The 13,132-nt window shown below is 36.7% G+C and overlaps 1 protein-coding gene across 1 annotated transcript in view; it reads right to left on the minus strand.

The window, feature by feature from the left end:
* UGGT2 (UDP-glucose glycoprotein glucosyltransferase 2) overlaps positions 1–13,132 on the minus strand; it is a 137,580-nt gene that overhangs the window by 34,036 nt on the left and 90,412 nt on the right. The window contains exons 24-26 of the mRNA XM_040267273.1: positions 8,707–8,802; positions 6,875–6,977; positions 1,147–1,226 (exon numbers count right to left, since the gene is read on the minus strand). Of these exons, the coding sequence (XP_040123207.1) occupies positions 1,147–1,226; positions 6,875–6,977; positions 8,707–8,802 (279 nt within the window). The remainder of the gene's footprint in view (positions 1–1,146; positions 1,227–6,874; positions 6,978–8,706; positions 8,803–13,132) is intronic.

The raw sequence follows: 13,132 nt of genomic DNA on the forward strand, positions 1-13,132 counted from the left end.
TTAAAAAAAGTTAATAAACAGAAACCTCAAATACAGTCAGGAGACTACACTGGGGAGTACTCACAGCCTCTGATGATAACATAGCCCAACAGGAAGAAGAAAGACTTCTCTTCTTCCCTGGCAAGGACTCAGACATGAGAAGTCATGGGCTGTTTACTACAGAACCCCCTATGCCGACTTCCTTTCCTCTTTAAGAGTTCTTCTTCCTCTGCCTTGTGTAGAGATTTGTACATGGCACTCCGTGGTTGCTGACCATGAATTGCAATTCTCTGCTGATCCTAAATAAACCCATCTTTTCTGGAGAAATATCTAGCAATCTATTTGTTTTTGGTCAACAGAATTAATGTGTCAACTAGTTTCCTTAATATATGCTACTAAGTATATAAGATTCTGTTGAACTCATAGGTTAAAACAAATTTAACAGTTTTTGTCTTGTGCACTGTTATTAACCACTTGCAGCATCTATCTGGTATATTAGGTGCTATTTCACTTTAGAGAAGTCAAGTTCTTTCCCTTCTAACAAATTGTGCTAGATTATGTTTAATATTCTCACTCTTTATCATATATCCCAAAGCTCTACAGAGACTTTGTGGAGAGGATTCCTACTTGTGTGAGTAAAAACTCTGTACTCATGGAAAGACCTCTCAATTAGTGGGTAAAATGAAATTTAGAAACACATTATAAAATCTGAAATACAAAAGAAAAATAAGAAGTATGAAAACTGAATGAATTACGAGGACAAAAATCTTAGTACGGTAATAAATGTAACCTATACCTTCATTTGTGTCATATTTTAGATTCTACATATAAGTGATATCATACGGTATTTGTCTTTTGACTTACTTCATCTAGTATGATAATCTCAAAGCATATCCATGTTGTTGCAACCCACTGTATATTTCTAAATAGGTACTTCTAAATCAAATTTTTAAATATACCCACAAATGAACATAATTCATGTAAATTCTGCAATTACATTGGGTGAATTTTACTGGTTAGGTTACCTTAATTTTATATCAATAAACTATCTCTGATCTATGTCAACTAAGCATTTGGTGAAGAAAAAACAGGTACAGTAATTAAGTATTTTTCCCCTTGTAGCATGTGCAAATTTTTCAAAAGGAAATTATGTTCATGTAGACCAACCTCTTTAAAGGGGCTTCTGAAAGTTTACTCCTGCAGTTCATGAACAACTTTAACTTCATGTTGATAATCTTGCCAAGGACCTATTAGGAAAAAATTCCCATATTTGAAATTAATATTAATAGCTAACACTTACTATTTACTATGCACCAGGAACTATATTAATACTTGACATCTGTTAACTTGTCTGATTCTCACAACATCCTTCTGAGGTAGCTACTTTTATAGCTGAGGCACAGACAGATGTAGCAATTTGCCCATGATCACACAGTAAGTCAGGGCAGAGGTCAGATTTGAATCCACACAGTTGATATCATTGCCCAAAGGTTATGCTGCCTACCTTTTGCCTAGTGTGACTTCCTTTCATGGCATTTAAATTTCTTCACTACTGAAGAACAAATAAAATAATTATTAGAACCTCAATCAGTTCAGTTAAGTTGCTCAGTCACGTCCGACTCTTTGCAACTCCATGAACTGCAGCACGCCAGGCCTCCCTGTCCATCACCAATTCCCGGAGTCTATCCAAACTCATGTTCATCGAGTTGGTGATGCCATCCAGCCATCTCATTCTCTGTCATCCTCTTCTCCTCCTGCCCCCAATCCTTCCCATCAATAGGGTCTTTTCCAATGAGTCGACTCTTCGCAAGAGGTGGCCAAACTACTGGAGTTTCAGCTTCAACACCAGTCCTTCCAAAGAAATCCCAGGACTGATCTCCTTTAGGATGGACTGGTTGGATCTCCCTGTAGTCAAGGGACTCTCAAGAGTCTTCTCCAACACCACAGTTCAAAAGCATCAATTCTTTGGTGCTCAGCTTTCTTCACAGTCCAACTCTCACATCCATACATGACCACTGGAAAAACCATAGCCTTGACTAGATGGACTTTTGTTGGCAAAGTAATGTCTCTGCTTTTGAATATGCTATCTAGGTTGGTCATAACTTTCCTTCCAAGGAGTAAGCATCTTTTAATTTCATGGCTGCAATCACCATCTGCAGTGATTTTGGAGCCCAGAAAATAAAGTCAGCCAGTGTTTCCACGGTTTCTCCATCTATTTGCCATGAAGCGATGGGACCAGATGCCATGATCTTCATTTTCTGAATGTTGAGCTTTAAGCCAACTTCTCCTCCTTCACTTTCATCAAGAGGCTTTTTAGTTCCTCTTCAGTTTCTGCCATAAAGGTGGTATTGTCTGCATATCTGAGAACCTCAATGTGCAAATACAAAGTAGTGACCTCACAACTGTATGGCAAGGGTGCCCTGATCCTTATGGAATTTCATCTACATTGTAAAACGTATAGGAAGGTCTTGGCAACATACAGATAAAATAGTCTCTCTTCATTTTCCTAGAGCATGAAAGTAGGAGAATTTTTAATTCTGATAGTCCTTACATTTATATAGGCAACAAGTCAGTGAAGATTTGAAAATATTAGACAACAAAGGACAGATGTAAAAGGAGAATAAAACAGATATATGGAACAGAAAGGATACATGTTTGAGGAGGAATTATAATATACAGACTAAGCATTTAAGAGCTCTGAATTTTAATTCCCATTCTGTCACTCTTATTAGCTACAATGGAGGCTGCTGAGCCATTGTTTCTCCCAAGTGTTAAATGAGACACTATCCATTTCTTCTAGTAAATTAATTTATGCTATATAGCACAAAATTATAGCATAAAATTTCTGTATAGAATGAAATGTGTTATGTGAAGTTCTGAGCTGCTTTGAAATGAAGTATGCTACTATTACCAATGATGTAAACTAGAATATAATTCCATATCTTGTATTTCTGTATAATCCATATTTCTTACTCCTAAATTCTACGTTTACATAAAAGTTTCAGAGGTAGGCAATTTTTTTCCTGAATAATGAGTCTCCATAGGAATAGGGAATTTATATACTAAAAGGAATCATACTACCTCCATTCCTTATCAGTATGATTACTGATTTCTGTTTTCTACAGAATAATATTGTGCCTAAAGAAGTTAAAGTTTGAAGGTACAGAAATGCTGAAAGAATAAGGCAAGTAAATCAACTACAGAATTAACTTTGCCCCAGTTATACACTGAATAGGTATAATGGCAAAGGGGATCCAAAATTGCTTGTACACATTAAGAAATGCATTTATAAGAGATACCTATTACCCACTTTCCCAGTATGATTTGATAGGGCACACCAACTTCTGAGAGAAACAGCATTTTGAAATTTTGATAGAATGCATCAGTATAATACATCAGTATGTATGATGCATACATACATCAGTATGACTCAGCTTGATCATTTACTTCTTTTCCCAGACTTGACAACTATTATTTTTGCTTGTTTCCAAAAGTAAACAGTCATAGAATGGTTTCCACTTCTAGAATATTTTCTAATGTGTCTTTTAAAAGAGCATTGAGTAACTTCAAATAGGAGTATCCAAAAATTTTGAACATCACTAGAAAAAATATGCCTTCCAACATGAGTAGCTTATTCAGATTTAAGTACTGAAAGCTGCATCACAATTTGAATCTTTTAAGATTTTAAGTACAGGAAAAGCCACAGAATGTTCTTTCAGTGTCTGCTATCTGTATTCTAATATTCATTCTCTACTTCCCACTGATGGAATCTATAAGCTTCCCTGGGGGCTCAGTAGTAAAAGAATCTGCCTGCAATGCTGAGACCCGGGTTCGATCCCTAGGTAGGGAAGATCCCCTGGAGAAGGGAATGGCAACCCACTCCAGTATTCTTGCCTGGAAAATCCCATGGACAGAGGAGCTTGGTGGGCTATAGATCATGGGGTCACAAAATCAGACACAACTGAGCAACTAACACATTACTTCCCAGTGAAGGAATCTTCAGGTTTACATATAGTGTCTGCCCCCCACCCCTTATGACTAGGTGCAGCCGGCTGGCTGGTTACAGTCTGGTCAATGGATGTGATTGGATGGAAGATATTTGGGGCTGGGGTTGCATCCTTGTCTCCCCTGCCTGCTGCAGTGATACAGAGATGATGTTGTGATCTTAGACTGCCACAGAGAAGCTGCATCATGAGGACAGCTGAACAGTACGGAAGGTGCCCGAGTCCCTCACACTGTGGAGCTTCCCTGGCAACTCCACAGGGCTTACACTTGGAAGCTGAGATGACAGAAATCAACTTCAGACTTGAAGGTACTTTGCTTTTGTTCAGTTCAGTTGCTCAGTTGTGTTCGACTGTTTGCGACCCCATGAACTGCAGCACGCCAGGCCTCCCTGTCCATCACCAACTCCTGGAGTCCACCCAAACCCATGTCCATTGAGTTGGTGATGCCATCAAACCATCTCATCCTCTGTTGTCCCCTTCTCCTCCTGCCCTCAATCTTTCTCAGCATCAGGGTCTTTCCAATGAGTCAGCTCTTTGCATCAGGACACCAAAGTACTGGAGTTTTAGCTTCAATATCAGTCCTTCCAGTGAACACCCAGGACTGATCTCCTTTAGGATGGACTGGTTGGATCTCATTGTAGTCCAAGGGACTCTCAAGAGTCTTCTCCAACACCACAGTTCAAAAGCATCAATACTTTGGTGCTCAGCTTTCTTCACCACCCAACTCTCACATCCAGACATGAGCACTGGAAAAACCATAGCCTTGACTAGATGGACATTTGTTGACAAAGTAATGTCTGTGCTTTTAAATATGCTATCTAGGTTGGTCATAACTTTCCTTCCAAGGAGTAGGCGTCTTTTAATTTCATGGTGCAATCATCATCTGCAGTGATTTTGGAGCCCAGAAAATAAAGTCAGCCAGTGTTTCCACTGTTTCTCCATCTATTTGCCATGAAGTGATGGGACCAGATGCCATGATCTTCGTTTTCTGAATGTTGAGCTTTAAGCCAACTTTTTCACTCTCCTCTTTCACTTTCATCAAGAGGCTCTTCAGTTCTTCTTTGCTTTCTGCCATAAGAGTGGTGTCATCTGCATATCTGAGGTTATTGATATTTCTCCTGGCAATCTTGATTCCAGCTTATGCTTCTTCATCCAGCCCAGCTTTTCTCATGATGTACTCTGCATACAAGTTAAATAAGCAGGGTGACAATATATGCCTTGACGTACTCCTTTTCCTATTTGGAACCAGTCTGTTGTTCCATGTCCAGTTCTAACTGTTGCTTCCTGACCTGCATATAGGTTTCTCAAGGGGCAGGTCAGGTGGTCTGGTATTCCTATCTCTTGAAGAATTTTCCACAGTTTATTGTGATCCACACAGTCAAAGGCTTTGGAATAGTCAATAAAGCAGAAAGAGATGTTTTTCTTGAACTCTTCTGCCCTTTCAATGATCTAGCAGATGTTGGCAATTTGATCTCTGGTTCCTCTGCCTTTTCTAAAATCAGCTTGAACATCTGGAAGTTCATGGTTCACGTACTGCTGAAGCCTGGCTTGCAGAATTTCGAGCATCACTTTACTAGTGTGTGAGATGACAGCAATTGTGTGGTAGTTTGAGCATTCTTTGGCATTGCCTTTCTTTGGATTGGAATGAAAACTGACCTTTTCCAGTCCTGTGGCCACTGCTGAGTATTCCAAATTTGCTGGCATATTGAGTGCAACACTTTCACAGCATCATCTTTCAGGATTTGAAACAGCTCAACTGGAATTCCATCACCTCCACTAGCTTTGTTCGTAGTGATGCTTTCTAAGGCCCACTTGACTTCCCATTCCAGGATGTCTGCCTCTAGGTGAGTGATCACACCATCATGATTATCTGGGTCGTGAAGATCTTTTTTCACACAGTTCTTCTGTGTATTCTTGCCACCTCTTCTTAATATGTTCTGCTTCTGTTAGGTCCCTACCATTTCTGTCCTTTATTGAGCCCATCTTTTCATGAAATGTTCCCTTGGTATCTCTAATTTGCTTGAAGAGATCTCTAGTCTTTCCCATTCTATTGTTGCATTGATCTATTGTGTTGATCACTGAGGAAGGCTTTCTTATCTCTCCTTGCTATTCTTTAGAACTGTTTGGAACTTTGCTTTTGTTACAGTGGCCAAACCTCTTGAACACAACTTTTTTGCTTTTTCTTCCATTAGCTTCCCCTGTATGGTTAATGTTACTTAGTATACTCTAAACTTATCATACTCATTAAGCTTAGACATCTGCTTCTCCAGAAGCCACTCTCGACACCAGGGGAAAGAAAGATGACCATGGCAAGACACTTGTATCAGTTAGCTCAGGCTGCCATAATAAGTTACCACAGACCAGGTGGCTTGAACTACAGAAATTTATTTCACGTCAAGGTGTTGGCAGACTCAGTTCCTGGAGAGGGCTCTCTTCCTAGCTTTTAGGTGGCTGCCATGTTGCGGTGTACTCACATGACCTTCTCTGTATGTGAGGAGAGAACGATCTCTTCTCCTCTTCTTATAAGGCTATTCATCCTACTGGATTACAGCCCAACCTGTAACACTTCATTTAACCTTACTTGCTTACCCAAGTCCCTATTTCCAAATACAGTCACATTGGAGATGAGGGTTCTCGGGTGTTGGGGACAACAATTATGTCCTTATTAACCCCTAATCTGGTCCTGCCATAATACCCCAGGCACAGCTCTATCATTTCATTTTCTACATTGATATATGACAATCTATTTAGAATGTTGTATGAAATAAAGACCAAACATTTGATTATACTTGAAAACAAACCTGAAAAGATTATGAATTTCAAAATAAAAGTAGTATATATCATATAATAAACATATGTATACTGTTTAATAAAATGTAAAATTATCTTACAATTAATAACTGTGCCATCTTCTGTGCTTCTCTTGTCAATGGATCAACAATAGCAATGACATCAAAGGACATATCATTCTCTATAGAATTTATCTTTATAATGCTAGAAAAATAAGATGAAAGATAATCAGTTATGTCTACTCAATTACTGAATTAATCTTACTCTTAGCTATGTACATTCTTATAAATTTATTTTTCACTGGATTAAAAAATCCTGGCTATTTCTTCATAGAAGAAAATGCAAATTTAAAAGTTTAATGTCTGCGTTCAATAAACCAGAAAATCCCAGACAATTAGAGAAAATGAAAGGAAGAAATTATGAATAAATAATTTAAAAAACTCTTCAGAGAACAATACAATTTGTGGAAAAAACTCTGATAATTTTAAGCTCCTCAAATTCTCATGGGTCATACAATGTAAAAAATAAAACAAAGATTTTTTTTGTTAGTTAATTGTATTTCCTCAGATTTGAGAATGATCAAATTAGCTACTTGGTAGTTTTATTAAATTTAATAGTTTTTAAAACTCAGCATATTATTAACAGGAAAGCTCAGGGGAAAAACACCCAAATGTATCATATTATCTTGACCTCATTCACCCTCTCCACACTTCCTTCCCTCTGTCCTTTCCATTCAATCTTTCACTGAAACAAGTTCTAAGATAGAAGATGAACTATATGTTAAAATAAAAAGTTGGGGAACTTATTTAAAGTATAGAAAAGGCCAGTATGAGATAATAAATCCTACATTTAATTCAATGAAAAGTTTTAAGTATATATTTAATTGAAAGTACAGAATAGTCCAAGTGAATTACTGTTTTAACATTGTAACAACATAGGAAGTCAGGTAATTTTTTTTTTCTTGAGAGGTATAAAATTGGAAAATAAGGCAGGAAGTGCCAGCCATTTTAAGTTTATGATAAACTAATTTGTCTCAATTTAGTTTTATAAGAGCAGTGATTGGAAAAAGATAATAAAATCTATAGTTTCATCACATAATGTCTAACTGATTATTTTTTCATATTCTAACTGGTCCTTAAATTAAAAAAAAAATTCCAGCTGTGGACCCAGATAATTGTATGTATGTATGAATTTTATTTCCAATATCTTAGAGGATAAGTATTATATAGTGAAATTATAAACTAGTTTATTATTCTAAAACAGTATTTCTCTGATGGCTGTTTTTAGAAATCTAATTTTTTAAGGAATAATAAATTTTTAACAAAAAAGTGTTCCACGAATACTCAACTGCACAGTTTACCCAAAACTAACCTTTTGTTTTAACTACACCATATCTCATAATTGTCAATGCATGGACGCACACTGAAAATCTCACTCCTCCACCCCAAAGGATAAAGTATTCTCCAAATTTACCTGACTAGATAGGTTCTCCCTCATAAGATATTTGTCAACATCTCAGAGCAATGTTCCACAGAACACATTCTGCGATATTCTTTTGTACATGTCTACACTTTATTAAGCAGAATTCTTTGGTAACGGAGTCTTTTATACAGTGACAACATAAAGCTATTATTATTTATAATGATTATACTGCAAAAATTTCAAATGAACTTGAGTGTGGAAGAAAGATGAGAGTAAGACAAATCATATTAGGTTTACTTACTTGAAACTTCATATCCTATATATATATATATATAAAATTATTTATTTACCAGAATATAATTGACTAGAATTTGTTTCCTAATCTTATCAAAAACATTTATTGTCTAACAACTTTTAATTCTGCTTTAACTTTGGCTATATCATGAACACAAATGTAAATAACTAAGTATAGGATGCAGTGACAGAAAACACAGTACTAAGATATTCTTACCTGCGACTCTCCTTAAGAAATGTGATGTCATACCGAGAGGCACGTTTAGGCAAAGAGGAAACAAAAGCATCAATTTTCATAACAAGGTCACTCAAGCTACAGAAACAAGATAAACAATGAATCAATTTTGGGGGAAGAAAGATCCATATTTCATCTATCACATAACACCTTAAGAAAAGAGAATTTACTGCAAAGTATCTCTAGCAGATAAACTGTATGTAAAAGACTTTTCTTCCAAACTTGTAGATTCTATCAAAAGTACAATGACTGCTGCTTCTAAGGTCAACCTATTTTTTTTTATCATTGATATGATTGATAGCTAAAGCATGTAAGTGATATTCCTAATAGTGTCTATAATCATATAGAGAATTATTCAATTAGTCAAAATTTGCTGAGTTGCTGGTTATGTATCCAAGCACTTAGACCCACATAGGGAAGAAAGAAGAGCAAGCAGAAAAAACAGAAAGTAAATGGTAAGATATCTACTTTCACAGAATTTTTAATATAGTTAAGAAGCCCAGATTTCTATGGTCTCAAATTTATTCAAAAACTAAAAATGTACAAAGTAAACACCTAGATTAAATATAATCAAATTCATAAATCTATGACAGAGAAAATGTGTACATTTAATGATATGCTGACATATCATTAAAATATGAAAATGTGTATGTTTAATGATAACAGAAAATGTTAGCTGAAATTTAAGTAGAAAAAAAAAGAAAAACAGAAAAGATAGGCATTTCCATTTTATAAACAAAGAAATTCAGAGTCAGAGGGGTTGAGAACCTTGTCAGTATTTTTCTGTATCATTTTTTGCTGGATATATAGTTCCTATATACTTTATATTATTTATATTTGTAAACCACATCTTTCACAGAGCATTACATTTATTTGCCACTTAACAAACATAAAATAAAAGAATTAATCAAAATCATAATCTATTCCTAAACTTCCTTAAAGGTTTAGAAACTTAAGGTTAAATTAGCCACACAATCTCTAATACGTAAAATCATAGGCACAATGGAGGAAATATTTATGGACAACATGTTCCCCATGTTTTTTAAAGTGGGCTGCTATGTACTTAGAGGAGAGGGAGACAAAAAAAAAAGAAAATCTTTGAGGCCTCCAACAAACTTTTCCTAGATTTTCTGAATTTTCAGCTATCCAGGTCAATTTTTCTCGTTTTGAAAAGTGCTTTGAACTGAAGAGAGGAAAAGTGAATGTGTTAATCCCTTAGTCATGTCTGACTCTTAGCAACACTATGAACTGTATGGGATTTCCCAGGTAAGACTACTGGAATGGGTTATGCCATTCCCTTTTCCAGGGAATCTTCCTGATGCAGAGATTGAACCTGCATCTCCTGAATTGGCAGGCAGGATTCTTACCATTGAGTTACTAGGAAAGCCAGATCATAAGTACTAGGGATAAAGTTAAAAACACATGTGTAAGACTTCATGGGGAAAAAGTTGAAGCTTCACTGAAGAATCTAAAAGGAACACTGAGCTATGCTTAGTTGCTCAGTTGTGTTTGACTCTTTGCAATCACATGAACTGTAGGCAGCCAGGCTCCTCTGTCCACTGAGATTCTCCAGGCAAGAACACTGGAGTGGGTTGCAAAGCCCTCCTCCAGGGGATCTTCCCAACCCAGGGATCAAACCCAGGTCTCCCGTACTGCAGGCGGATTCTTTACCAGCTGAGCCACCAGGGAAGCCCAAAAGGAACTCTAAAGACGCTGAATAAGTGTGTCTGTCTACCCACTTACCTACCTACATATATATATGTATGTATGTATGTGTGTGTAGTTTCATAATAAATAATATATGTATATATTTAATGGGTAAGATAATGCAATATTACATAAAGATGGCAGTTCTTTTTAAACAATAAATTCAAAGAAATTCCCATTAAAATAGCAGGAAGGTTTTCTGTAGAACTTGTTATTCTGGTCCTAATAATATTTATATGAAAATGCAGCCAAAAAAAAAAAAGGTCAAGACAACTTTGAAGAAGAAGCAGGAGTAATTTTCACTATCTGATATTGAAATTTATTATAAAGGTGTGGTACTTAGAACATGGGACTGCATAAGCCAAGACATCAGTGGAACAGTATAACGATCTAAGAAGAATTAAAGACATACATCAGAAAAAAGCAAAACTGTAAAACTTTTAGAATAAAAGAGAATACCTTTATGAATTCAGACCAAGGGAAATATTTATACACCCTATACACACACACACGTGAGTACACACCCTTTACTTTACATACAGATCACAGATTACAAAGGAAAAACCCAGAGAATATTTTGACTTCTCTGTAAAAAGTTACAATTCAATAGCCAAGCCATAAACTGGAATAGTATATTACTGATAAAGATAAATATACCACATGTTTATAAATCACTGAAAGAAGAAAACCCAACAGATAACTAAGCAAAAAGCATGAACATATCTTTTACAGAAGAGCAAACAAATTAAAATAATCATGTGAGAAAATATTCAACTTTACTAGAAGACAAGGAAGTAGAATTAAAACAAGATGCACTTCCTTGTCTTCTAGAAAGGAACTGTAAACTAAAACAAGATGCATTCAAGAGAAAGGGGACATATATATACCTATGGCTGATTCACGTTGATATATGGCAGAAACTAATACAATATCTAAAGCGATTATCACTCAATTAAAAATAAATTAAAAAAAAACAAGATGTAATTTCATATCCATAAGATAGGAAATGAACAGGTTGGGTAACACCAAGTATTGGTGAGGACTTCAGGAAACAAGAATAATCCATTTCTGGTGGGAGTGTTAACTGTTCCAACTCCTTTGAAGGACAGAATTTAGCAATATTTGATAAAGCTGAAGGTATGTCTATCCTAAACCCAGTAACAACACTTTAGTCTAGAGAAACTCATACATTGCACAAGGAGTCATGTAAACCAAGTTCATGATAGCATTTGCATAATAGTATTTTGGGGGCTCCAAAATCACTGCAGATGGTAATTTCAGCCATGAAATTAAAAGACGCTTACTCCTTGGAAGAAAAGTTATGACCAACCTAGATAGCATATTGAAAAGCAGAGATATTACTTTGCCAACAAAGATCTGTCTAGTCAAGGCTATGGTTTTTCCAGTGGTCATGTATGGATGTGAGAGTTGGACTATAAAGAAAGCTGAGCACCGAAGAATTGATGCTTTTAAACTGCAGTGTTGGAGAAGACTCTTGAGAGTCCCTTGGACTGCAAGGAGATCCAACCAATCCATCCTAAAGGAGATTAGTCCTGGGTGTTCATTGGAAGGACTGATGCTGAAGCTGAAACTCTAATACTTTGGCCACCTCATGAAAAGAGTTGACTCACTGATGCTGGGAGGGACTGGGGGCAGGAGGAGAAGAGGACGACAGAGGATGAGATGGCTGGATGGCATCACTGACTTGATGGACGGGAGTCTGAGTGAACTCCGGGAGTTGGTGATGGACAGGGAGGCCTGGTGTGCTGTGATTCTTGGGGTCGCAAGTAGTCGGACACGACTGAGCGACTGTATTGAACTGAACTGAACGGGACCAGATGCCATTATCTTAGTTTTTTAATATTTAGTTTTAAGCCAGCTCTTTCACTCTCCCCCTTCACCCTCATCAAGAGGCTCTTTAGTTCCTCTTCGCTTTCTGCCATTAGAGTGGTATCATCCTCATATCTGAGGCTGTTATGTTCCTCTTATCTTGATTCCACACAAGGTTCCTTGTTCCTATCTTGTAACTCACCCAGCTGGGCATTCCTCATGATTTGCTCAGCATATAGGTTAAATAAACAGGATGATAGCAGACAGCCCTGTTGTACTCCTTTCTCAATCTTGAACCAATCAGTTCTTACATACAGGGTTCCATTGCTTCTTGACCCACACTTTTCTTAGGAGACAGGTAAGATGGTCTGGTATTCCTATCTCTTTAAGAGCTTTCCACAGTTTGTTATGATCCACACAGTCAAAGGCTTTAGCATAGTTGATGAAACGGAGTAGATGTTTTTCTGGCAATTTTCCTTGCTTTCTCTGTGATCCAGCGAATGTTGGCAATTTGATCTCTGGTTCCTTCCTTTTCTAAAGCCAGCTTGGATATCTGAAAGTTTTTGGTTTGCATAATGCTGAAGCCTCACATTCAAGATTTTGAACATGAACTTACTAGCATAGGAGATGAGTGCAATTGTCTGATGGTTAGCACATTCTTTGTGCTACACACATAAATCAGATAGCTTTTTTTAAAAAATTATTTTGAAATAACTATAGACTCACAGGCTAGTATATAGAGGCTCTACAACCCTCCATCTGGCTTCCTTCAAAGGAGACACTCCACATACCAAACCAGAAAATCACCACTGAAACAATACTGTTTACTGGACTACAGATCATGTTCAGTTTTCACATGGACTCGTGTGTG

This window comes from Oryx dammah, unplaced genomic scaffold (assembly GCF_014754425.2).
Source record: "Oryx dammah isolate SB20612 unplaced genomic scaffold, SCBI_Odam_1.1 HiC_scaffold_24, whole genome shotgun sequence".
NCBI classification, from domain to species: Eukaryota; Metazoa; Chordata; class Mammalia; order Artiodactyla; family Bovidae; genus Oryx; species Oryx dammah.